Source organism: Colletotrichum higginsianum, chromosome 8 (assembly GCF_001672515.1).
Source record: "Colletotrichum higginsianum IMI 349063 chromosome 8, whole genome shotgun sequence".
In the NCBI taxonomy this organism is placed as follows: Eukaryota; Fungi; Ascomycota; class Sordariomycetes; order Glomerellales; family Glomerellaceae; genus Colletotrichum; species Colletotrichum higginsianum.
This window is the reverse complement of record NC_030960.1, coordinates 1,860,539-1,883,561: the sequence shown is the minus strand read 5'-3', so window position 1 is coordinate 1,883,561 and position 23,023 is coordinate 1,860,539. Positions and strand designations below refer to the sequence as shown.

The 23,023-nt window shown below is 56.9% G+C and overlaps 9 protein-coding genes across 9 annotated transcripts; 5 read left to right on the top strand and 4 right to left on the bottom strand.

Annotated features, from left to right (window-relative positions):
* Positions 1-171: 171 nt before the first annotated feature.
* On the bottom strand, positions 172-1,469 carry CH63R_11535 (Nuclear pore protein-like protein; the record flags this gene model as incomplete). The annotated part of the gene is made up of 2 exons (XM_018306509.1): positions 172-680; positions 752-1,469. The coding sequence occupies 2 exons, from the start codon at positions 1,467-1,469 to the stop codon at positions 172-174; spliced, it is 1,227 nt and encodes a 408-aa protein (XP_018153350.1).
* Positions 1,470-3,200: 1,731 nt separating this feature from the next.
* Positions 3,201-4,496, bottom strand: CH63R_11534 (Endoglucanase; the record flags this gene model as incomplete). The annotated part of the gene is made up of 1 exon (XM_018306508.1): positions 3,201-4,496. One exon carries the CDS (start codon positions 4,494-4,496, stop codon positions 3,201-3,203), a length of 1,296 nt encoding a protein of 431 aa, XP_018153349.1.
* A 2,245-nt stretch (positions 4,497-6,741) lies between these two features.
* Positions 6,742-7,907, top strand: CH63R_11533 (Allergen; the record flags this gene model as incomplete). Its single annotated transcript, XM_018306507.1, has 3 exons — positions 6,742-6,947; positions 7,007-7,724; positions 7,776-7,907. 3 exons carry the CDS (start codon positions 6,742-6,744, stop codon positions 7,905-7,907), a joined length of 1,056 nt encoding a protein of 351 aa, XP_018153348.1.
* A 353-nt stretch (positions 7,908-8,260) lies between these two features.
* On the top strand, positions 8,261-8,617 carry CH63R_11532 (uncharacterized protein; the record flags this gene model as incomplete). Its single annotated transcript, XM_018306506.1, has 1 exon — positions 8,261-8,617. One exon carries the CDS (start codon positions 8,261-8,263, stop codon positions 8,615-8,617), a length of 357 nt encoding a protein of 118 aa, XP_018153347.1.
* A 2,730-nt stretch (positions 8,618-11,347) lies between these two features.
* CH63R_11531 (Alcohol dehydrogenase GroES-like domain-containing protein) lies at positions 11,348-12,987 on the top strand (the record flags this gene model as incomplete). The annotated part of the gene is made up of 2 exons (XM_018306505.1): positions 11,348-11,508; positions 11,613-12,987. 2 exons carry the CDS (start codon positions 11,348-11,350, stop codon positions 12,985-12,987), a joined length of 1,536 nt encoding a protein of 511 aa, XP_018153346.1.
* Positions 12,988-13,466: 479 nt separating this feature from the next.
* On the top strand, positions 13,467-14,474 carry CH63R_11530 (uncharacterized protein; the record flags this gene model as incomplete). The annotated part of the gene is made up of 1 exon (XM_018306504.1): positions 13,467-14,474. One exon carries the CDS (start codon positions 13,467-13,469, stop codon positions 14,472-14,474), a length of 1,008 nt encoding a protein of 335 aa, XP_018153345.1.
* Positions 14,475-15,415: 941 nt separating this feature from the next.
* On the bottom strand, positions 15,416-15,829 carry CH63R_11529 (uncharacterized protein; the record flags this gene model as incomplete). The annotated part of the gene is made up of 1 exon (XM_018306503.1): positions 15,416-15,829. One exon carries the CDS (start codon positions 15,827-15,829, stop codon positions 15,416-15,418), a length of 414 nt encoding a protein of 137 aa, XP_018153344.1.
* Positions 15,830-18,343: 2,514 nt separating this feature from the next.
* CH63R_11528 (ubiquitin carboxyl-terminal hydrolase) lies at positions 18,344-20,311 on the top strand (the record flags this gene model as incomplete). The annotated part of the gene is made up of 1 exon (XM_018306502.1): positions 18,344-20,311. One exon carries the CDS (start codon positions 18,344-18,346, stop codon positions 20,309-20,311), a length of 1,968 nt encoding a protein of 655 aa, XP_018153343.1.
* Positions 20,312-21,555: 1,244 nt separating this feature from the next.
* CH63R_11527 (Oxysterol-binding protein) lies at positions 21,556-23,001 on the bottom strand (the record flags this gene model as incomplete). Its single annotated transcript, XM_018306501.1, has 3 exons — positions 21,556-22,429; positions 22,548-22,867; positions 22,933-23,001. 3 exons carry the CDS (start codon positions 22,999-23,001, stop codon positions 21,556-21,558), a joined length of 1,263 nt encoding a protein of 420 aa, XP_018153342.1.
* Positions 23,002-23,023: the final 22 nt, after the last annotated feature.

Below are 23,023 nucleotides of genomic sequence, written 5' to 3'. Positions count from 1 at the left end.
TCGAGCCCTGCCACGGTCATAGCAATTCTTTTTGTCATTCTCCCCAATTTTCTCATGCATTGAAATGCTGGGCCATACCTTTCCGTCATGCTGCCATCTCTTTCTCTTCGTAGCAGACCCTGCGCACAACAGCGTCATGTGCTGCTGTCGACATTCTCTCTTGATAAAGGTCTATGGCGATGCTGACCCAATCTCCATGCAGGCTGAAGAGCAACTCCAGTACTCGCTGCCTCGCTCGACAATTGGCAATCCCTCGTCTTTCTGCTCCAGGCCGAACCTTTGGCGCTGTTCCCTCATCCTCTGGATGCACTCCGTGCTCAACGGCAAATCCATCTCGTCGACTGTCTTTCTCATGGCGTCCGCGATCCTCTCCGCGGGGTTGCACTCCGGGTGCTTCTCGTAGCACATCACGTACGACAGCACCCGCTTCAGCGACTTGAGCAGGTCCATGACGCTCTCGCCCGGCCCGATCGCCACCTCCGTCGTCCTGGCGCCCCGGACATACACCAGCCCCGCGAACACGCTGCCCAGAACGACGTAGTCGCACTTCTTGTCCCGCGTGATGGGGATGTCGGAGATGCCGACACACAGCCACTTGCCGTCTATCAACCTGCTGACGAGGCTGTTGAGGTGTGATGGCAGGTCCAGAGCCAGTTGGTTCCGCAGCGTGCGGATGCTTTCTGGGATCTTGTTAGCCTCCTCGTTGTGTGTGATACGAGGGTAAGTGCCGCGCGCGCGCGCTCCAGCTTACCAGAGATCACAGGCGAGCCAAGAGAGTCGTGGATATAGTCGTCCAAACGAACCCCGTCGGCCGTCCTCGTGCGCCCTTCGTCGTCGACGACGCAGGTGAGCGCGATCTTGACCATCGTCCTCGCAAAGAGCCTCTCGTCGCCCAACGTCCAGGCCAGGCACGCAAGCATCCCCAGGTCGCGCCCGTCCCGGCTGGTTTCCGCCTTCTTCAGCGCCCCGTACCACTGCGCCAGCCACGGCTGCAGGACTCGCTCCATCTCGTACATGCTCGCCAGGCACAGCGTGCCGTAGACCTCGGCGAGCGTGGGATCTTCCGGGACCTGGTGGAACCTGGAGTGAATGATGTCGAGGAGCATGGCGAGCCCCGCCGACTTGTCGTACTGGCACGCGTAGAGCGACGGGGTGCAAGCCCACCATTCCCCGTCGTCTCGAAACCTATCCGTCTCGGGCGACGTCTCATGAAGCGTTCTTTTCCAGAAGGGTGACGCCCGCCGTAGCGTGCTGGAACATACGCGGAACGACTTCGTGTCGCCGGACGAGGGGTCGATCCCGACGTGCAGCAGCAGGTCCCCGTTCGGGTCTACCTGGATCTCGTCCTCGTCCGCTAGGCTGTCCACGGACGGCGTCCGGATCCATTCCGTCTCCATGTCGCTGTCGTATTCATCGTCGCCGGCCACGCCCGCAGCCGGACGGAGCACCAGGGTGTCAAACTCCATCATGTCCAAACCTTTCAATTTCTGAAAATAACGTAGCCGGCGAAAAAAGGGCAAAAAGTGATTTTCTTCGGATTGCAATGAGTTACGGACAGGCGGACTTTCTCAAGTCATGTCGTTCAAGGCCAGCACCCGCACCGCCCGCCCAGCAGCCCGAGCACGGAGGGTCACGGGGCGTCTTGGGATGTCATGCCGCGTTCCATGGCAGAGTTTCCCGCGTCACAAACCCTGTTGTCGCGCAAATGCTGGTGCACACAGCAAGACGCACGGAAGGTCGGGCTTTTACGTAACGATACGCGCTCCAACCCGGGGTAGACTTGACAATCATGTCATGATAGGTTTGCCACGGTGCTTGGCATCTCGTACAAGATACAGAAGCGAACGCAGGAAGCAAGGTTGGCAAGACGGACACGGTTTTCCTGGGGAGACTGTAACTGTTTCGCGGGGAAGAACCCGGGCCCGGGAGGTCAGGCGGGATGGTCCGTACGGCTTGGCGGTGTTCTGACCAGGGGCCAAAGCCTCACCGCGTATGTAAAGCAGTGCAGGCCGGCGTGCGGAGAAGATGTCAGGTCCGGGCGTGCTTCGTTATACTTTCGTCTGACACAGCAACTACCTTTGGGGGAGATCGTCGTCATTGACAGTAGTGTAAGCTTGAGAAAGGAGGGGGAGGGAATAGAGTTGCCATGTCCAAGACTGGTCTTTGCGAGCCACTCTGAGCCTGTCAACTTGAAACCCGGCGGCTGCTGTGCAAGTAATCGAGTTGATGGAGCAGTGGAGATACTGTCGATCCATTGATGGACCTCAGACTTCAAACTCTATATAGGGAAGGCTGCGGTGCGACGTCACATTGCGGAATGGAATAAAGAGAGGGAGAACCGGCGGATGAACCTGGGCGTCTTTCCAGCTCGATGAAAATAGCAGGCATGTTGAGGTGGTATGAGGGGTCATGTTGCTCAAGTCTACTCCACTCCTCGTCATCCGACATCAGGCGCGACCTCTGAGACAGAGGAAACTTAAGAAAACAGGAACTCTTATGGTTGCCAGACAGGGAACTATTCCGATAAATTGACTCTCTCAAAGATGAGAGAGAAAGTAAACCACTTAGAGTATGGGTGTAACAGGAAACTTGCCCCTTTTGGGTGGCCCAACCACGACTTAGCGGAACGATCTAGCCCTTTACGCAGCTTGTCGTCAGTGAGTCGGAAATTTTCCGTGCGGCTCTTCTGGATAGTGGCATTTCATCTCATCGGAAGCGGAGCTTGTAGACACTGGTCCTACCTGGCCGCCTTCAGGTTGGTTACCTGTTTCCTTGGGTCCATACATCGTAAGAAAAGGCGGTGCAAGTCTCATGTGGCTGTGGCTGATGCGGTATTAGCCACTCGACAAGCCTTAGTAAGCGACCCTGACAAGGTCACATATTCCCAACTAGCTAGCCAACTGCCACGAGCGGGCAATGCGAATAGCCTTCATCTACTTGGACGAAGGATTGTTGGATCGCAACGGAGCCTTTTGCCGTCTTTGATCAAGTCCACACGCAAGAGTGGTCATTCGGTCAGGGAGCTTTCAGGTTCAACCGGAACGACTTGTGAAGACGAAGTTGCTCTGAAAGAAAAGAACAGCGGAGAAAAGAAAAAGGCTGACAGTCCAAAGCACACTGGACATATTCAGAGACACAGACCCGCTTCTGGCTCAAGTACATAAAGATGCTCTCTCCCTTGATACTGCCAATGCACTTTTCTAAACATATGGAACGATGGGCGAGATGTCCAGACCCTCACCCTCTCCGGCAGCGCACTTGAATCCAGGGGCGATAGGTTGCGGCGCAGTCAACTTGCCGCCGGTGCAGGTTGCGAAATGAGTCTCATCTGGTAAGCAGGTGAGATGGCCCTCGCTGCAATTCACAGGAGCCGGCTGAGGTGCACCAGGCGAAGCTGTCGGGGCAGTTGTTGGTCCGCCAATAGACTGACTTCCGGTTACCGAAGTAGCCATAACGGTAGCGGTGACGGTGACTGTTATCTCGTTCGTCACAGTGCTGATGATTGGTGCAGGGCATGAACCTGTCGGGACCGAAGGCTCGGCGGACATCGTGGTGGGGGAATTTGAAGCAACAGGCTTCGCCCCACTCATACTGCTTGAAGAAGAGATAGACGACACTACAGCAGATGAGGCGGTTGGAACGACAGTGCCGTCCACCACTGTCGAAGTCGGCGCAGCAGTTCCAGCCTGGCTCGAAGGAGAACCAACACCAGGACCCGGCTCGGCCGGCGACCCCGCGCGCGGGTTCCCATCACAGGGCTGCTTGTAAAGGTTCTCCGCGCCCTCGGGATGATCGACATAGATGCCGGGATTGGGGAACGCGATGGGAATCTGCGCGTTCAGGGCCTCCCCGGTCGTGCAGCCGCCGGCGACCTCCCCGATATTTGCCATGAAGAGCTCGGGGAACTGCTCACGCCTGGCCAGCAACGCGCGGCGGTCGGCAAACTGCCTTAGGATCTTCTTCATTTTCCTCTTCTTGGCGCCCGTGACAGTGATCGGGGCGCAGTTCATGTAGTACTCCGGCTGTCCCCCGACCCTGGCCAGCCAGATCCAGGCGAAGACGTAGTCGCCGGGCGCGATGCCGGCGGGGATCTTGAAAGGGTACTTGTCCGCGTTGGGGCCCTCGAGGTTGCCTTTCTGGTTGCGGGCCGGACAACCGCCCTCGATGGAGTGAATGACCATCCATTTTGAGTCTTTCGTCGGGCTCGTGTCGGCGCTGAGTGCGAACTGGCAGTTGCCGCCCCCGTGTACGGCTTGACCTTTAAAGGTGGCTTCGAATGTCTCGCCAACGGCGATGACTGTCGACGATCCGTCAATTTCGTAGCTGGCCCCGGGAGGTATTTTGCAAGGGAAGTCGCTTCCTGATGTAGAGATCGGGTTTGTCGGGCCGTCTGCGACGAACTTGAACGGTTTTGGGTTCTCGAGGACGACGTGTCCGAGGGTTGTCGATGCCAGCACCGAGGCGAGGAAGAGAAGTTGGTTCGTTTTCAATGCCATGCCGAGTAATTTGGGTTGGATATAATGGAGTACAAGAAGAGGTTTTTTTTTCTCTCTCAGTCTAATAGAGCCAGTTGGAAACGGAGCGAACCTGTGGGTAGCAAGTTCTCTGAGATGGTGAAGACCTTTGGCGGATGGAAAACGGGAGAAAATGTCCAATATTTGAAATCCACAAGCTCATTACAGGCAGACTTTCAAAAGAGGCAAGCCTTTTGCATTTGAATAGTAATTGTTACTGTTCAGTTTTTCAACAAGATACCTCCATTGACCAATGTTCCCTTCATTAACCTGCAAACTTCACTTTGTGCTTTAAGACAGAATCTCATCAGAGATAAAGGCATATATCTGGGTCCTTTGTTCATTGTTAACAACATGAAAATTCACTGCTTAAAGTTTTGTAAAAAGTACTTGGACTTGACCTTTGTCTTGTGTTTCAGTCCAAAGAGCCAAATTGACGTGAGTCTCATCCTTTTCACTTGTGCAGGGAATAACGTACCAAGATGCTTGAACATTAGTAGCTGGCCAGAATTCTAAGATCCACTGAGAAAAGAAGTGTATGCCTGTCGTCACTGTATTGCATTTGATTTGATTTTGAACACCTTGGCACCTCAAGAGCTTATGTTAAGGCCGCAGTGTAACTGATACTCACAGCTTGTAGACTCAGCTTGGTGACGATAGCCATTGGTTTAGGTATCTATTCAAACAAGCACAGAATTCACCAGGAAAAGCATTCGCTTAATCACATCTCTTTATATTATTATTGCAAAGACTGCAATCTCGATAAGTATTATCGCAACTGCCTAAACTTGAATACAAACTGATGAAAGAAAGGGGTTAGGGTAGCTGGCAGTGAAGGCATAGACATCTCTACCGGGACGTCGCTGACAAGCAGAGGCTAACGTGACATGTTTGCCATTGAACTAAGTCTTGGATTTTTAATCTTCCGCTGAAGTCAAAACGTAGGAGTGCCTATGCTCAGTCCTCCAGACTCTTACTCCAACCTCTGTCAACTGCTATCAACTTGACGGCCACTAGGTCTATCATCACCACAACCTCGGCACTCAAGATGAACATCTCAACGAAAGTGACATCTCCCACCAATTCTAGCGTACGGTGGCTGTCATCACAAGAACTGGGAGTATCCAAGTCGACGGCTCCCGGGCCGTCGTTGAACTCCCATCACTGGCTAGTTGGCGGAATCCTAGCCGGGCGTTATCCCCCCCACACGTGTAAATGAACGGCGATGCTGGTTGTCGCACCGGCGACGATCAGCTAAGACTACACTTGCCACGGAACACTGCCACGGACCATGTCTCTCTGGACTGTCAGTCGACGGAAGAGATGGCAATTACGTCGATGACATCGAACACATCATTGCAGCAGAAGGAAGCGCACAGTTGTAAACACGGCAGTCGTCCTATGATATGGAAGCACGCACAGTTGCCAAGATTACTGGCGGTCCAGGCCCAGGCTCTGATATTTGCCATGAGCTAGTGGGATCCCCCCGCGATCGTCGCCGGGGATTGGGGCGACACTGTCCATTTCCGACGAGGTGGTTCGCAGCCGCATGCCATTATGACGCCTTCATGTGCCGCTAGCGCCCAAGCCACGGCGCTTGGCGCACTTTAAGCAGTTGGTCAAGATATCTTCCGTCGACCGGGCCGAAACGACCAGACCCGATGAGGCCTGGCCCGCATTCCTCCAGCCTCCGACTCAGCTCCTCCTAAATGTCTCCAAGTGCTCTCCACCGATGGACGCCATGCCAAGAAGGTCCGCCCCGGCTCATTTGCTCCTCAAAATCGTCAGCGGCACTCTGGTGTCACTGCACTAAGAAGGACGTCCCGGGTGGGCGGTTCGGCGCTGTATCAGATCCATCGATGCGCACAGATGGAGGTCGCTGTGCGTTAGTGGTCGGACGGAGTGAACGAGCAATGACGTGGTGCATTGAAATTCCTCGCTCTAGTTCGAGACTCGAGAATGAGGATACTGTTGACTAGAGCTCAAAGCGATCGATGATGGCGGTTGGACGGGTCAAGGTCTAGCTAGTTCTGCATGACGTCCAGATATTGTCAGTCACGCGCCAAGCGCTTCGACGTAAAAGGTGAGGACTCTTGTTTGATCAAATTGTATATATAATCTGGGATAATCATCTCTCAAAGCTATTAATTTCCTCATCACCACTTTCATTACATACAAACAACAAACACTCAATTACCACAACCGCAATACCAGAATATCAGCCAACATGGACAAAGCCAAGCAAGCCGTTTCCAGCTTCGTCTCCAAGGATGGTCACCACAAGACCACTGTCGACGAGGATGTCAACAGAGCTGTCACCGAGGAGCAGGTTCGTCCTCATCGTCATGAAGAGGTGACCACCGCCGTCGACAGGGAAGTCCACCAAGACCACCACCACACAACGGTCCAGCCTCTCAAGGACCAGCAGGTTCTGTAAGTGAAGCATGAAAGCTCCCATTTCTTTGGTACGTCGACTAATCTGACTACGTCAGCCCTGAGAAGCACCATCACAACGTCATCCCCGTCGCACACAAGACCTTCGAGCATGGAAACGAGAAGGAAACCAAGAACACCCTCGACCGCGAGCACGCCAAGTTCAAGGACACCTCCGTCACTCACGACACCACCCACACTTCGACAGCGGCCCCCGTCGTCTCTGGCGAGCGCGTCCACCACCACGTCCATGAGCACGTCCAGCCCGTCATCCAGAAGGAGACTATCCAGCCCCACGTTGTACACACGACCGTCCCGGTCCACGAGACGCACCACGCCAAGCCCGTTCACCACGGCTCTACGACTCTTCCCACAAAAACCCTTGACGAGTTCACGCGTGAGAAGGGCAACCTCGACGGGCCCCGCCACCACAAGTACGACGAGTTCGATGGGTGCCCCGACAAGATCAACAAGGGATTCGCGGACTCTGAGCATACGGGTGTAGCCGGAACCCACAGCCACTCCCACGGCCATTCCCACGGAACCGGCACGGGGGTCGCCGGCGCTGCTGCCGCTGGCGGAGCTGCCGTTGCTGCCAACAAGCACCACAACGACAACTCTACCCGAGGTGTTGGGCAGGCCGCCAACACTCACCACACTGTAGGTGACACTTCTGCTACCACCATCAGCACCACTCAGGGTATTCTGCATGGTACTCATCCCACTGGCGTTCAGAACGATGGTACTCACGGTACTGCCTCTATGAACAAGGCCGAGGTATGTGTCGTCCAAATTCTTCAGTCCGACCTCCAGCTAACAGCTACATAGCCCCGCTTCGGTTCTACTGCCACGGGCACCGACGCTACTCACGATGCTACGGGCAAGAAGATTTCCCTCGTGGACAAGTTGAACCCCTTCAAGGACGCCGATGGTGATGGCCACAAGGGCATTATGAGCTAGATTGTGGAATATGATTCATTTCGTACATAGTGTACAGTCAAGTTCTTGATATCCGATAATTTACATCTGTTACAATCACATGATTTTCACTCATACTTCCCATTTTTGAGAATCTTTGTGTAGGGTAAAATTTCGTCATTTATAACCATGCTGCCTATTACCGGCCTTGTCAATATCACACAGTCCTTGCGAACGATGTCGTCCAGAATGTCAATCACCCTTGTCGCCGGGTAACACTTCATATTGTAGCCCCTGAAAGAAAGATTTCTGCGATGTCTCTGGTGTTATCGTCAGGCGTTGAAAATCTTTCGTCCTCATTCCTTTTTAGCACCAGGCAAATAGATCTTGTCTCTATGGTCATTCCCTTGATCAGGCTGCCGCTTGAGACGAGGAACACCTTGTACAGCACGGGCAACGCCGGCAAGCCGGGCACCAGCGGGAAGTTGGCGTGGATAATGTGGAGGAGGATTTCCAGGGGGTCGGGATTATCGTTCGAGAGGCTGACGCCCCAGTCTTCGGACTCCGGCTTGGATTCCCTGAACAAGCCCAAGATCATCGTTTTACAGAACAGAAAAGAGCGCCGACACGCGCTGGCGCAGACGCGGAACGACCGCTCGGGTTTCCCCGTATGCATCCCACCGCGGAGGACGAGGTCTCCGTCCGGGTCGATTTGGATCTTTTCGCTCGGGGAGACTGCTGATTTGGGGTGATTTGTTCCTTTTGCGTGACTGTCGTCGGCGGCCTAGGCCGCCTCTTGTTCGTTGTCGTCCATCGGGATGCATGATACTGTCAGTACCATAAGGAGCCTGCCACGCGTTTGGCTTTTTAACTGGGTGAAGTAGGAATAACTTTCCGGTAGTGGTACGTTGCCTGAGAGAAAAAACAAACCAGACGGATGGTTTGCCTACACCCAAAGGATCTCAACATCAGTCTGTTTGCCTGGTCAAAGGGTGGACCGAAGTCCGGAACAGCAACCGTTGGTAGCCGGCTGATATCCCAACAGATACGCAAGTTGCTTTCTCCAGCCGTTGCTTCCTGGCGAGGCAAAAGCATTGCCCAACGAAAACGGGGCAGCGTCTTTGTTTTGGCCCTAGTTTCAGTGATTGAGCGAGAGGCAAACGTCCTCACTCTACCCTCGTAAGTTGGATTGGTGATCAAGAAATGACTGAACTGTTGCAGACAGCAGTATGCGGCTAGATTCTGTACAGAATAGCTTCTCAAGGATAATTTCAGTGAAAGGAGATGTTTGAAACTGTCGCATCCACCTGCCAGAAGCTTGCAGCAAAGCCTTGGCTTATGGCAGTGTCCACATACTCCTGCGACCTATAGCGTAAGCTCTCATTTCAGATCCCTGATTAGCGGGAAAGGGTTTTAGATTTCTTTGCTAACTATATCTCGATGCCAGAATAGCGGAATGTTACCTCGTGGTGATGGCCGAAGATCACAAGTGCCTCACCAGTGGGAAAGTATTTTCCTAGGAATTGTTACTTACTTGCCAACGCTTCTGCAAATTTACTCCTATAGGACTAGGATGTTCAACTAAGATGCGATTGTCGACAGCAGTGTTCATGTCTACACAAGCACAGCTCGTTGTCAGGTACGAGACTCAGGCGAATGACGCCGAGCTTTCTCAGCTCTTGGGCTATAAGGCTAGCCGGCGCTCACGTGGCGGGCAAGGTGTTTACAGACGGAGGCTGCATGCGAATTGTTGAAGCGAACTTTTCAGCCGTGGCAACTAGATTCACGCCTTCGAGGTAGAAGACAAATCGGGTTACATCGGAGCCGATGCCGATGCCGTTGCGCTCTGAGTTGCACGTGGAGTTGCGGGCTAGCTTGCGATTCATCAAAGGCACAGGCTATTGGGTAAATGATGTGAAATGTTTTGTCTCTGGACCTATTGTTCAGCAGACAGTTTTAGATCAATCATACAATTGACGAAAGTAGCATTGATTGTAATTCAAGCTAAGCGGGCAACTCCTGAGCCAGCCCGGACTGCCACAGCCCAATGCAAACACCATTCGCATTCGAGTGAATTGACAATAACTGTTGTCATTCTGTCATCAAAAATGCAACAAGATGATAAGATCCAAGGGCATCACGCATGTGGTTTGAGGGTCGACGAAGAACAGTATTTACTAGCCGACGTCGTCTCCATCCCGCCAGTTTCCAGGGGACCGTTAAGGGGCCGAGTCACGTCTTCCTAAAAAGGATGTGAAAAAAGGCTTCAGTCTCACTTTCCACGATCATTGGCTCGTATTTATAAGCAACCGCGAAGCCCCCCTCAAGTCACGCCAGCGAAGCAAAGCTGCTCTCCTCGGCACGCAATCGGCTCCCACCCGACGAGCATGAATTAATCAGCAGAGGCCGTCGGCATCGGCAAGTGCCCCTATCGAGATTGGCAACAATCCTGCAACATGTCGTGACGGGCGTAGTGGAGCGTCGGGAGGGGGTGGTTTGGGCTGGGTTGGGTTTGGTTGGCGGGGACCGGCTGTCGTCGTTGGCTCAGCTCGGCCCTGCTCGGCCCTCCCCGTATCGGCCGGGCGGACCGCTTCGAACAGGACTGAATAGAGAGATAGAGAGCCCCCCCCCCCTCATCCCCCCGGGAGTGGTTCTCGGCAACCGTAAGCGCCAAAGTGCCATGTCCGCCGAGAAGATTGTATGTCACGACATAAAAGATACAGAGCGGGGATTGAAATTCGTAGCCAAACTCGCAGCTGAGGCCAGGCGTTCCTCGCCTCTAGCAGACAAGATATGCTCCAATTTACTCGGTCATCTCGCAAGGTTCGACGCGGCGGTCTCGAATGAATCGGCTCGTTATCGGGGAAACCTTGGCTCTCTGTTGGTCGCTTTTTTTCGGCTTTAAGGGGAGCGATCAGAGAGAGTTGCGTGAGTGTGTGTGGTCGATGGCGATGCAGCCATCTTGGAGAAGAATCACGCAATGCGGGACTGCCAGAGCACGTAATTCTCCCCCCCAGCACCCAAGCAACAGCGTCCGGCCGATCGACGACCCTCCGGATATCGGGATGGAGAAGAGAGGAGGGGGAGGGGAAAAGAGAGAAGCAGGGCTAAAGAAATGTCTCTCTTATCTTCGGCGGAAAAGAAAAAGAAAAAAACACAACCAAGAGAAAAGGAGAGGAAGAAAAGGAGGCCTAACGAAGTCTGTTGTCAGCCAGTGTGATTGGAGTACTTCCCCCAACTCTTGCTTCCTGCGGTTATTTGGAGTGATTCCCAAAGTCCATCAAGTCTATCTTCGAATCAAACCGACTCAGCCCAGCTCAACTCGGCTTACCTCTGCATAAGAAGAATAGGGAAGGGAACCAGTTGCCCAGCAGAGACAGACAGAGAGCGAGATACCCTGACCCAAGCGACATCGAACGCCCGCAGACGACCACTCTCACCCGACCAATGATAACGGCGACGACGTAAAAACCACCGAAGCCATGGCAGACATCCCAGAGACGCAGACGGTGCTCATCCTCTACGCGGCGAAGCAGCCGTATGAGACGGCTGAGGGGTACCAAGTGCCCGAGATCGAAGACGAGCACGAGGTGCTGGTGAAGACGGAACACATCGGCCTCAACCCGATCGACTGGAAAGCGCCGTACGTTCATCCATCCATCCCATCTTCGCCCACGGTCCTGCTTGTTGACAGTGAATCGTCGGCGCGGGTTATACCTCTCTGCTAACAAAAGAATAACCCCCCAGTGACTTCAACTTCGCCATCCCTTCCCTGCCCTACATCTCGGGCCGCGAGCTCGTCGGCCGCGTCGTCCGACGCCGGCCCTCCTCGCACAGCCGCCTGCGCGACGGCGACCGCGTCCTCGTCATCTCGACCGACTACCGCGACCTCCGCAAGGCCGCCTACCAGCAGTATGTCGTGACCGCCGACTTCAACGCCGCGCGCATCCCCCCCTCCGTCTCGCCCCGCGCCGCCGCCACCCTCGGCGTCGCCTTCGTCGCCGCCGTCCTCTCCCTCGGCGTGTGCATGGGCGTCGACTTCTCCACCGTGCCCGGGGCGCCGGGCCCGGACCTGCTGACCCTCCTGCGCGGCGTCGACCCGGAGAGCCTGCCGCGCGACATCCGCGACGAGTGCCTCGCCGGCATCCGGGACCACGAGAGGGCCGTCGCCGGCGACTGGGTCGTCGTGTGGGGCGGCTCGTCCACGTCGGCGAACATCGCCGTCCAGCTCGCACGGTTGGCCGGCCTGCGCGTCGTCACCGTCGTCGACAAGCTGCGCCACGGCCTGCGGTTGTCGAACCACACCGTGCTGCGGCCGGACCTGCTGGTCGACAGCCACGATCCGTCTCGCGCCGTGGACATCATCCGGGCCAACGTCGGGAAGAACCTGCGCTTCGCGCTGGACACGAGCGGCAGGGAGTCGGCCGGCTGGCTCCTGCGCGCGCTGAGACCGGAGCAAGACGCCGCCGGGGCACCGCCCAGCCCGCCCGACACGCCCCGCAACACCAGCCCAACGCTGAAGCACCTCATTGGGTTGACGGGACTGCCGAAGGAGCAGGCGCCCGACAGCGTGGCGTATCACACGGTCCCCATCAAGGTGTTCCACGAGGTGCCGGCCGTGGGCGAGGCGCTCGTCACCTGGCTCGAGAGGCTGCTTGAGAGCGGCCTGATCAGCCCTCCGGAGCTGCTCGGCGTGGAGCAAGGGTTCGACGGCATCAACCGCGGCCTCGACCGCATGAGGAGGGGGGAGATCCGCGGCGGCAGAATGGTCGTCAGCCTCGACCCGGCGGGGGCGGAGGCGGAGGTGACGAGGGACGCGAGCGTGCCGCCGGCGCTGGTCGACTCGCCCATGGCGGGCGGCGGCGTGGAGGAGCCCCAGCAGTCCGAGTCGTCGGTGGCGTCGAGCCCCGAGTTCACGTCCCAGAAGCTCGCCGACACGGGCTCGAGAAGGGGAAGCGCAACGTTGTGGCAGGGCGGACCGGCCGTAAGCTCCGTCCCTAGGAGTGTGCCCGACGGCGGACAGCTCTCTTCGGAAGGGGAGGCCGCGCAAGGGTCGCAGAGGAGGGGCTCGCTGTGGCAACCCAAACCGGAGGGCATTGCTGTAGAGACCTCGCTCTCATGACGAAGGATTGGTGAATTGGGGGGGGGGATGGACGACGATGTAGCGTACCCGTTGCCGAAAGCAGGCTGGAATGATGATGATATGAAAGACTGGGTGGGATTGGGGTGTTCGTTCATACAGGACGAAAAGTCCGGTTTAAAAGAAAATCGTAGATCGAAGCCAAAGAATTCCATATTTTCACAAAGCAGAGTGAGGTTATAAACGTTTTCCGAATGTGTCGAGCGGAAAAATCTCTTTTGATGGCACGCAGCTATCTCGGTGAGAACTTGAAGTGGATTGCCCGGATTGGGCGGCGCGGGGAAAGCGGGGCAGCTCCGGGACCCCTCCCCCCTCACCGGGGCTCCGGAGATGACGCTCCCCTCTCCTCCGTCCTTCACCTGTCTCATGCCTATCAACTCATTTCTCCGCCTCTTCTCCGCCTCACCCTCACTGCAACTTCGCCTTGTAATATATCTCCAAAGCACACAGAAGAACCCGGCATGTCGCTGTCGCTCTCACACACCGCCCGGCAGCGTCTCCCGCCTGAGCTTATACTGCACGTCATCGAGAGCCTCCTCCCGCCAAACGAATCGGCCATCTTGCCCGCCTCGCACAGCGCGACGCGCGCGCTCGTCTGCTTCACGATGGTATCGCGCTCGACGTACGACTTCACCATCCGCCTCCTGCGGAAGCGGTGCATGCACGTCGACTCGACCAGGCGCCTGAGCCTGCTGCTGCTCAGCATTCTGTCGCCCCCTCTCAGGAGCCTGCCGCCGACGCTGTCTCTCAAGTGCATCACGTCGCTCTACCTGAGCCCCTTTGGCAGGTCGCTCGACGACAAGCCCACCGCCATGTGGGTGCGCGAGATCTTCTGCGAGGTCTGCGACTCCCTCCGGCGCCTCGTCGTCGACATGCCCTTCGGCAGCCTGTCCGGCTACGACGACCACCTCGATGTGAGACCGACGCTGACGGACGGGTTCCAGAGGCTGTCCAAGCTGGAGGAGCTCGTCTGTCTGCGCGACTACCCGGCCCTGACCTTCATGCCGCAGACCTTCACCGTCAACTGCTGGAGCCTCTGGCCCAAGCTGCGCCGCGTCGTGCTGTTCAGGGCGCCCATGTCGAGCCACTGGCTCTGGTACGACGTCGCCAACACGGCATCCCTCGAGCTGGTCGTCCTCGCGCGGCCGTTGGACCTGGGCAGCACCAACATCAAGGACGACTACCACCACATGCTGAAGACGCACGACTACCTGGCCCCGCGGAAGCTCAGGGTCGTCTTGGCCGACGTCGAGAGCGACCTGGCGGAGGTGCAGACGGCGAACTGGGCCGAGCGCGACCCCGAGGGGCTGATTGCCGTCGAGAGGTACCACATCCCGACCTCGTTCTACGGCGACGAGGACACGGATGAGCTGTGCTGCGGCTGGGTCAAGACAGCGGCGCTGAACGGCTCGATCTGGGACTGGGAAGGACAGCCAGTCGTGGTGCAGCCTGAAGATTCTGGCGAGTAGCCAGCCGGTTGTAATGTCGGATAATGCATGACGATTGCGGGGGTTAAGAGGGATCTCGGGATGGCCTGGTAGACAGATGTCTCTGGCCACTGCGATTTTCGGGGCTTTTTGTCCTCTTTCCCCCCCATATTTTTATACTTCTCATTAAAGGTCCTACACCAAGCATACTTTTAAAAGCTGGATCCGAGTTACCAGCCTCGCCAGTCCCCTAGGTATGTGCGGTTGAGGAGGGGAATCCAGGGTTCTCAACTCAACATCCCCGGAATCGGCAAGGGCAGTCTTCTGCGAGCACATACGATGACTCGGCCTGCTTGTCCTTCTCGAGCCGTTGGTTTCCACGGTATCAGACAGGAACAAACAGTGTCATTGATTCGTCGTCCCCTAGCCGTATCATGCGCCGAGACGGTCGCTTCCGGGGGCGGCATAATTCTGTGCGAAGGAGCACTGCGCCGCCAGATTACGCAACGAGCAACAAGGCCCCGACGCGCGTTATTCGTCCATGCCGGTACTAAGCGGGTGCGAAACCCACCCTCCCCCCTCCCAGCGGTAAAGCACCGAGAGTCGGCGGCTGGGTCATGCAATGGCGGAACGACAGACACCTAGGCAACGGTGACAGGAACCGCTTGACGGGTCGGATAGATCGGGAGGTCCTCTCTGCAGGCAGGTGCATCAGAGGCTTGGGAGACGGATGGCGGACTAGTGAGCGGGCGTGCTGTGATTTAGTGTACTTTGGGATGATGGTGTGGTTGTTGTTGTGGTGGTGGTGGTGGTGGTGGTGGTCAGCCACTCCGCCAATTGACAAGACGAGATGTGATTTGGCCAAAAAGATTGAATCTCTTGCCTCCTCCGCTTGTCCGGCCTGCAGCCTGATTCTGGATATGTCAAGGAACCGGGGCTAAAATGAGGGCATTCATGCGGAATCCATTCAGCGAAGACAAGCTCTACGGCAAGCTATACTGGACAGGAGACACTTCCCCGATGGATCGATAGAGATCATGGGCCGCATTGATTAGCAAGTCGAAGTCGTCGGAAACAGGGTTAAGCACGAAGACAACGTTAATTACGCCATCGGTCAACACCAGATCGTCGCGGCCTGCGTCACGTATGCCAGCGAGGTCATAGGCAAACCTCTCGCATCGCCGCTGTGGTGCTAAAGGATGGACTTGCACTTCTGGCGAGAGCTCGTGTGCCTTCTGAGAAAGTACGGACTTGCCACGCTCCCACCTTGCACAGTACTCAGCCTGTGGATGACACCTGACGAGCTTCCGAGGGTTTCCAATGACAGGGCCGACTTGGATAGTCTCAGGGACCGGACCAGAGAGCTTCGAGTGGAGGGATACCCTGCTTGGTGACATTTATACCTGATGAGAGTCGCATCATCACTGACGGAGTAGAGCTCAATATTGCCGTTAACTTGAGCTTCTGCGATTGGTACCGATAAGACCTTGGACTTTGAGAAACTGGACCAGTCCTCCTATTAATTTCCACGACCGACGTCAACTTTAATTGGGCTGAGAGCTAGCTCCTGCTCGCCGAGGACATTCTGCCGTTGGATAGAGAAGCCCCAGTTGTAGTTACGACCCCCAAGAACCATGCCTACATCATCTACGCTCCTGGAAGCACTGCTCAACCATAGTCTCAATAGCTATGTGTCAACCAAGACGACTATTGCCGTTTACAACCAGGAAGTCCAGGGTGACCACGGATTCGCGGGAAATATTAAACCTCCGTATCCAACCGTCGTGGGCTTTGTCGTGGACCCAGAAGGCAGTTCTCACCGACCTCACGGGGCTACTGAAGAACTCTACGTGGCTGGTTCTCAACTCACGTAGACAATTCGAACTTCTCAAGTAGGGCAGTCGCAGGAAACAAGCTTAGGCCCTACACACATAAATGGCGTTCGACATTGCCGGCTTGGGCCAATAAGCAACTAGCCTGGTCGCGGACGAGATGGTCGAGCGCATTCGATAGAGCCGTAAATGCAAGTCGAAATGTGAGGGATAAGCAAGTTGCGGACGCTTAAGTGATTCGGTACTGTCAAGAAAATAGATTGGAGGCGTGTTAGGGTGGACACCACTTCAGAAGCTTTCTTGGTCTTTGAAGGAATTGAATAGAAGGTTGGAAGAAGCAACGAAGCAAAACGGTACGAATATTGCAGCATCTTTGCTCTGGAGGTGCAATCAATAATTACCTGAGGTACGGACGAATGGACCTATTAGACGTAAACGAACATGAGCATGGCTGGAAAAGGAAGGCGGCGGTGAGATGCAGGCCCTGCTCGGCGAAGATACATACATACCTGTACCGTCCCGTCGACGGTGTGGATGTAGCTCGGTACGTACCCACCACTCTCCGTTTGGCTCAGGCGCTTGTACAACGACTTCCAGAGCACCTCCGACCATTGTAGGCGGTACATCACCTACTCCGTACCGCGCACGTACTCGTACTCCGTCCAAAGTGCCTGGGTAGGAAGCGCACCAAGGAAGAGCCGCCAGGGGACAATCGCGGAGAGGCGGGCCAGAACTGGTCCATCCACTGCGTCTGACTGTCTGACTGTCTGTCTGTCTGCAACGTCCCGTACCTGTAACGATGAGGGAGAGGGGGAGCCCAGAGAGAGGGGGAAAGAGAGAGAGAGAGATGGCCTTTCTGACTGTTGACTGACAGACAGGCAGCAGGAGTTATGCCTGTTTGTTTTCCCCTCTACCTGGCATTATCCTCGTCTTCGGAATCACGGAACCGCGGGTTGACAAGTACCTGTGGCTGGCATTGCACCACCCCCACCCCACCCCGCAGTATGCACCCCCGCCTGTCTCTTATGCAACTGCTTTCTTCTGTACTGAGTCCTGAGTCTAGGTCCTGACTTCTGAATTCTGTCCGACTCCTTCTCTCCAGCAGTCGGTTGGCTCTACAACCTCTACATAGGTAGTCCATGTACAGTACTGGCCGGACTCGACTCCTCTCTTAATCCCCCCCAATTCATTCTCAATTCTGCACAACCACCAATCACTTATTCAGCCGCCGACCCTGACCCTGAAGCCGACCCCGACCCCCGACCCCCCCGAGTCGGTCGGTGATTCTGCTTCTCCATCTCCATTTCCATCTCCATCTTACCCCATTTTTTGCTCTGCACACCCCCCAGTCATTCAGTCAGTCAGTCGCTTGCTATCACTGCACGGATTCCCAGCAACCTGGTGTGTTCCATCGCGGACCCTCCTTGTCCAGCTCACCACAGTCCACCTCTCTCGCTCTCGCCTCGCCCGTCCCCAGCCGCCAGTCTCCAGTTTCGCCTCATCTCTCACCTCTCGTCGGCTTCTACCTTACTTTTTTCTTCTTTTTTCTCCTCTTCCGCTCACCAGCCCGCCCAACCGTCACCACCAACGAACACTCCCCCTCAACCATTGGCCCCATCCATCTGTGTACACCGTCCACGAGACAATGTTGAATATCCACATCTGCACTGGCTCGGTCTTCTCATGGTTATGAGCTTGTCTTTTGCTTCGACCCCAAACACTACAGGTGAGATGATTTTTTTCTTATGTTTTTGACTTCCGCCCTGCCCAAGTTGCGAGCCTCGGGCCACCATGCAAGTGTAACGGTGCACCACTGCCACTACTACTGCTGCTGCTGCTGCTGCTGCCGCCGCCGCCACCATCATCACTACCACTACTACCACTACCCGCACTACCACCACTATTCGTACTACCACTACCATCAAAGACGCCAAAGACTGGCCTCTCAATCCATGCACCCGAAGCTGACTGACGCTTCTCCAGGCGTCGCATCCTGCCGATTGACGCGCACTCCAGCGCGCTACCCCGAATCACCCCTCCTCCGCTTTCTTCTTCCGACGAGCTTCCCGATCTCCAGACATGCCCGACAAGAACATCACGACCATCTCCTATGCCGCCGGCGCATCCCTGGCCGCCATCGCCCTCGTCTACGTCTTCGCCCCGACCTTCACCATCGATGAGTCCAGCACCTCGTCCTCTAGAAGAAAGGGCGTCGTCGGCCTGCGCAATGCCGCCAACGATTGCTTCATCAACTCTACCCTGCAGGCCCTCGCCGGCCTCGGCGAGCTGCGCGTCTACCTGATCCGCGAGACGCACCGCCGCAACATCGACGACGATGCCGTCTACGCCCAATTGGTCCAGCCCCCCGGCAAGAACTACCCGGATTGGAAGATCGAGGGCATGCAGCGCGGCCTCGTCACCCAGGGTCTCAAGGACATGCTCGACTCGCTCAACGAGCGGCCCATTTACAAAAAGTCCATCTCCGCCGTCGACTTCGTGCGCGTGCTCGAAACCGCCTTCCGCCAGCGCATTAGTAGGCAGCAGCAGGACGCCCAAGAGTTTCTCCAGATCGTCGCCGAGAGGCTCAAGGAGGAGTACCACGCCGGCGAAAGGGCCCGCACCCACGCCCGGTCCGCCGCCTCGCGTGCCTTGTCGAATGGTGTCGGTACCGGTGCCGCCTCTGCCGTCAACGGCGACGCCGTGCAGCAGAAGCTGGAGGATCTTGACCGGTCCGACGGTGGGAATTCGTCCTCGGCGCTACCGACGCCCACGTTGCCGCAGATCCAGACCAACGGTGTCTACCCGCCCGCCGCGGAGGACGAGGGCTTCCCCATGGAGGGAAAATACGAGTCGCAGTCTGAGTGCCAGACGTGCAGCCACAAGACGAAGCCGAGAGAGGAGTCTTTCTACATGCTGACGCTGAACGTGCCTCAGGTCAGCTCGACGACGCTGAGCTCGTGCTTCGATGAGATCTTTAAGACGGAGATGATTGATGACTTCAAGTGCGAGAGGTGCCGCCTGATCCACGCCGAAGAGTCCCTCAAGAAGAGCCTGGCCAGCGCCCGCAACGAGGGCGAGAAGACGACGCTCGAGGACGCCCTGCGCAGGTTGCGCCACGCAATTGACTTTGACCCGGAACACATTCCCGACGATGTACCCCTCCCGGACATCAGCGACGCGCCCAAGCGCCGCATCGCACGGTCGACGCGCCTCACGTCCTTCCCGCGTATCCTCGCCGTTCACCTCTCGCGCTCCATCTACGACCAGACGACTTCTACCAAGAACTCGGCAAAGGTTGCCTTCCCCGAACGTCTGCCGCTCGGCGGCCTTCGTGACCGCCGCAACTACAAGCTCCTCGGTCTCGTCACCCACAAAGGCAGCCACCACAGCGGCCACTACGAGTCCTTCAGGCGCCAGAACACGTACGCCCCTTACCCGAATCAGAACACCTTTCAGCCTTCGGGCATCTACAGCAAGACGGCCAGCCCGGCCGCGACACCCCAGCCCTCGACGCCCCAACTCGACGCCATCGCCCGCGGCGTCAGCCCTGCTGTCTCGACCCCGGACCTCCTGACTCCGACCTCCGAGACAAACTCGTCCGTCGCCCCGTCCGTCTCCTCTTCCGACGCGTCGCCGAGAGACCGCGCGAGAAAGCTTATTAGCCCGACATCGGCTCCACGCGAAAAGCAGCAGCAGCAGCATCGTGGAGACGCCGACTCGTCCAGTGTGCGTTCAGTCCGCTCCTTCACGGCCTCGGCGCGGAGCACCGTCTCCAAGATCTCGCAGCGTGTCAACGGTAACAGCAACGGCAACAGCACGCCCGGCGGCAGTCCCCCTCGCTCGACGCCCATGGCCGTCGTGCCCCGGCCCCCCGCGCACCGGTCGTCGCGAAAGAAGCAGCCCGCCGACCGCTGGTGGCGCATCAGTGACGAGAAGGTTCGCGAAGCCAAGACGAGCGAGGTTCTCGACCTGCGCCGCGAGGTGTACCTGCTCTTCTACGAGCTCGAGAGAGACGGCGGCGGCGGCGGCGGCGGCGGCGGTCCGTAGAGCGAGGCCGGCGGCGGCGCTCCGCCCTCTTCGTCGTCCGCCACCCCGCCTGCGACGTTGCCGCCCGCGTTGGAGCCGTTTCGGTGCTACACGCCGGCCGTCTCTGTGAAGATGAACCTGTGGCGATGACCATGACCCCCTAGGAAGGGGAGCAATCGCCGTCCCTCGGAAGATATGAAAAAGGATTCCATTCCACTAAAACATTCAAAGAAAAGTCGCCTTTTTTGTTTTGTTTTTTTCTGAACATAACCACCAACTCGTCTTGCACATACGGCTGCATCGAGGGAACCACAAAAAACTGCATCGGCTGGCGTACGAGTCCTTTCTTTGGGGGGGTTTCCCCCAGTTTTTTTTCTTCTTGTCTTCTTGTTTTCTTCATTCCTCTTCTTCCATGTCTATTTTAGCATCCGCATGTCGGGGAATCCATTTCCCCTCGTCGGTACTTTCTTGTCCGCCAGCATACAATTTTTTTTAGGAGGTGGGGGTTTGGGCGGATCTTAGAAGCCTTCTCTTAGAGAATCATCACCTCGACAGAGAGAAGAAAGAGGTAAAAGGGGGGGGGGGGTGGATGCGGGCTGAGAAACCAGGCGAGAGCGGGATGGGTTTGGTTGTTTAAAAGATTCCGGATCGGGAGCAGAGTTATTAGCGGTACATAACATTACGCGGAAGGCGAGTGACTAAAACTCCCTCCAGCGGCCGAATACATCGTTGTAGTCACACCCGATGAAATCATTAGTCCCCTAGGGTCCGTTTGAATACTGGTTGGATGAGTGTGTATCTATGGTCTCAAGGGTCGGATGTATTGTATATTTCCAAATGTTGTTGCACATCAGACGGGCTATCTTCACCGAGATGAGGTCGGACAGGTCTATTTGCCACGGACTCGGCGGTGGTATCGACATCACAAAAAAACGAGATGGTGACAACGTTCAGAACGCATGTTCTTTGAGTCAAACAATTATATGCCCGGTCTGATTACTAGCACCGTCCTATGAGCAAGAGTACCACACCGTACCGCCCGCCCGCCCGCGCGTGTGTGCTCTCTGACAACTCCAAGCGCCAGCCAGCCATGCTATCTCTACAGTCCAGCCCTCCTCCCTCCATTCCCCGGCCGTCTTGCCATACCGCTCGGGCATGCGATGGCCTGTTTGATGAATCATGATAAAGAAGAAAGCCTTTCTTCTCGTTCGTGTGCGTTTTAGTTGTTCCTTTTCCCCCAGTCATACTGTCTATGGCCCGCCTCTTCACGTCCTCTGCTGGCCCAAAATCTCGCTGGCAATCTTGGCTTGGTCAGCGTCGCTGAGGGCGGCCTGGCTGCGAACCTTGTCGGCCTTGACGGCGTCGTAGCGCCACAGGCCACCCGTCTTGTCGGCGTCGCCGGTGGCGGGCAGGCCGACGTGGGTGCCGAGAGACTCGAGGACGGCGTCACCGGCGGTGTTGCGGTCGGTGAAGTAGCGGCGCTCCCAGGCGCGACCCTCGGCCTTTTCCTTGGCGCGCAGCTCGCGCTGGGCATTCTCGATGGCCGACTTCTCGCGCGAGACGAGGTCCATGTCGCCCTTTGCGATGCCGTCGGCAACGCCCTTCCAGGCGCGGCGGGACTCGAGCGGGTGCTGCTTGTCGATGGGCGCGACGACGAGCTTTGAAGTCGGGTGCTGGGCGGCATCGTACGTCTCGAGGAGCGTCTTGGAAGAGTTGTGCTTGGCAGACCCCTGGTGGATTTCGAATGACTTGGTCCAGACGCCCGTGATGTTGAAAACGACGTCCTTCTCGTGGCCGGTCGGGTAGACGGAGGCGATGACGCTGTTCTTCTTGCCCGAGAGCCAGCCCTTGCCCGAGTAGTCGATCTTGGAGGTGAAGCCGGTGGAGGAGGTGATGAAGGAGGTGCCCTCGAGCTCGATGAAGGGGGCGCCGAAGATGAGGCCCTCGATGTGCAAGGCGGGGAGGGTGATGAGGTATGTGTCCTTGGAGCCGTCGGGGGCGGGGACGGTCAGGACGGCATGGCCGATCTGCTTGATGTTGATGGTGCGGCTGAAGGTGGCCTTTTGGGCATTGTAGCCCTCAAGGTGGACGCCCGAGGCGAGGTTCGTAATGGAGTAGGCGGTCGCGGGGGGGTGGTGGCTAGGGGGTGTTAGTTGGGGTGTCACAAGGGGGTAAGAGGATCATGGAAAAGAAGATGGAGAGAAAAGAGAGAGAGAGGAAAAAGAAGGCACGGAAAAGGGGCGAGCATGGAGCTTACCTGACCTGCTCGCTGATGAGCTCAGTGGTGCCGGCGTCGTCCTCCCACTTGCCGAGGAACAGCTCGCCGAGGAAAGGGTTGAGGGGCTTCTTCTCGTTGCCGTACTGCTCGCTGCGGGAGGCGTACTGCTGCTTGAGGGTGGTGATGAACCACTTGGTGACGAGCAGAGCGCGCTTGGCGGGGTCGGCCTCCTTTGCGGGGGCGGCGAGGATGGAGGGGTGCTCAGCCCAGTAGGAGGAGAACTCGGTCAGGGAGGTGCTCGACAGAATGAAGGGCGGCGCGGTCAGGGACGAGAGGTCGCCGTTGAAGGAGGCGATGGACTGGAAGCAGAGGAGGAAAGTCAGCGTCGGCGGGCGGGAGACGTAGGGAGACAAAGAAAGCATACCTTGAGGAAAGCTCCCCAGCTGCCCTGGTTGGCCTGAGCTTGAGCTGATGTGGGGGTCTGGGCCGCCATGGTCGAGGTTGAGATGTGGCTA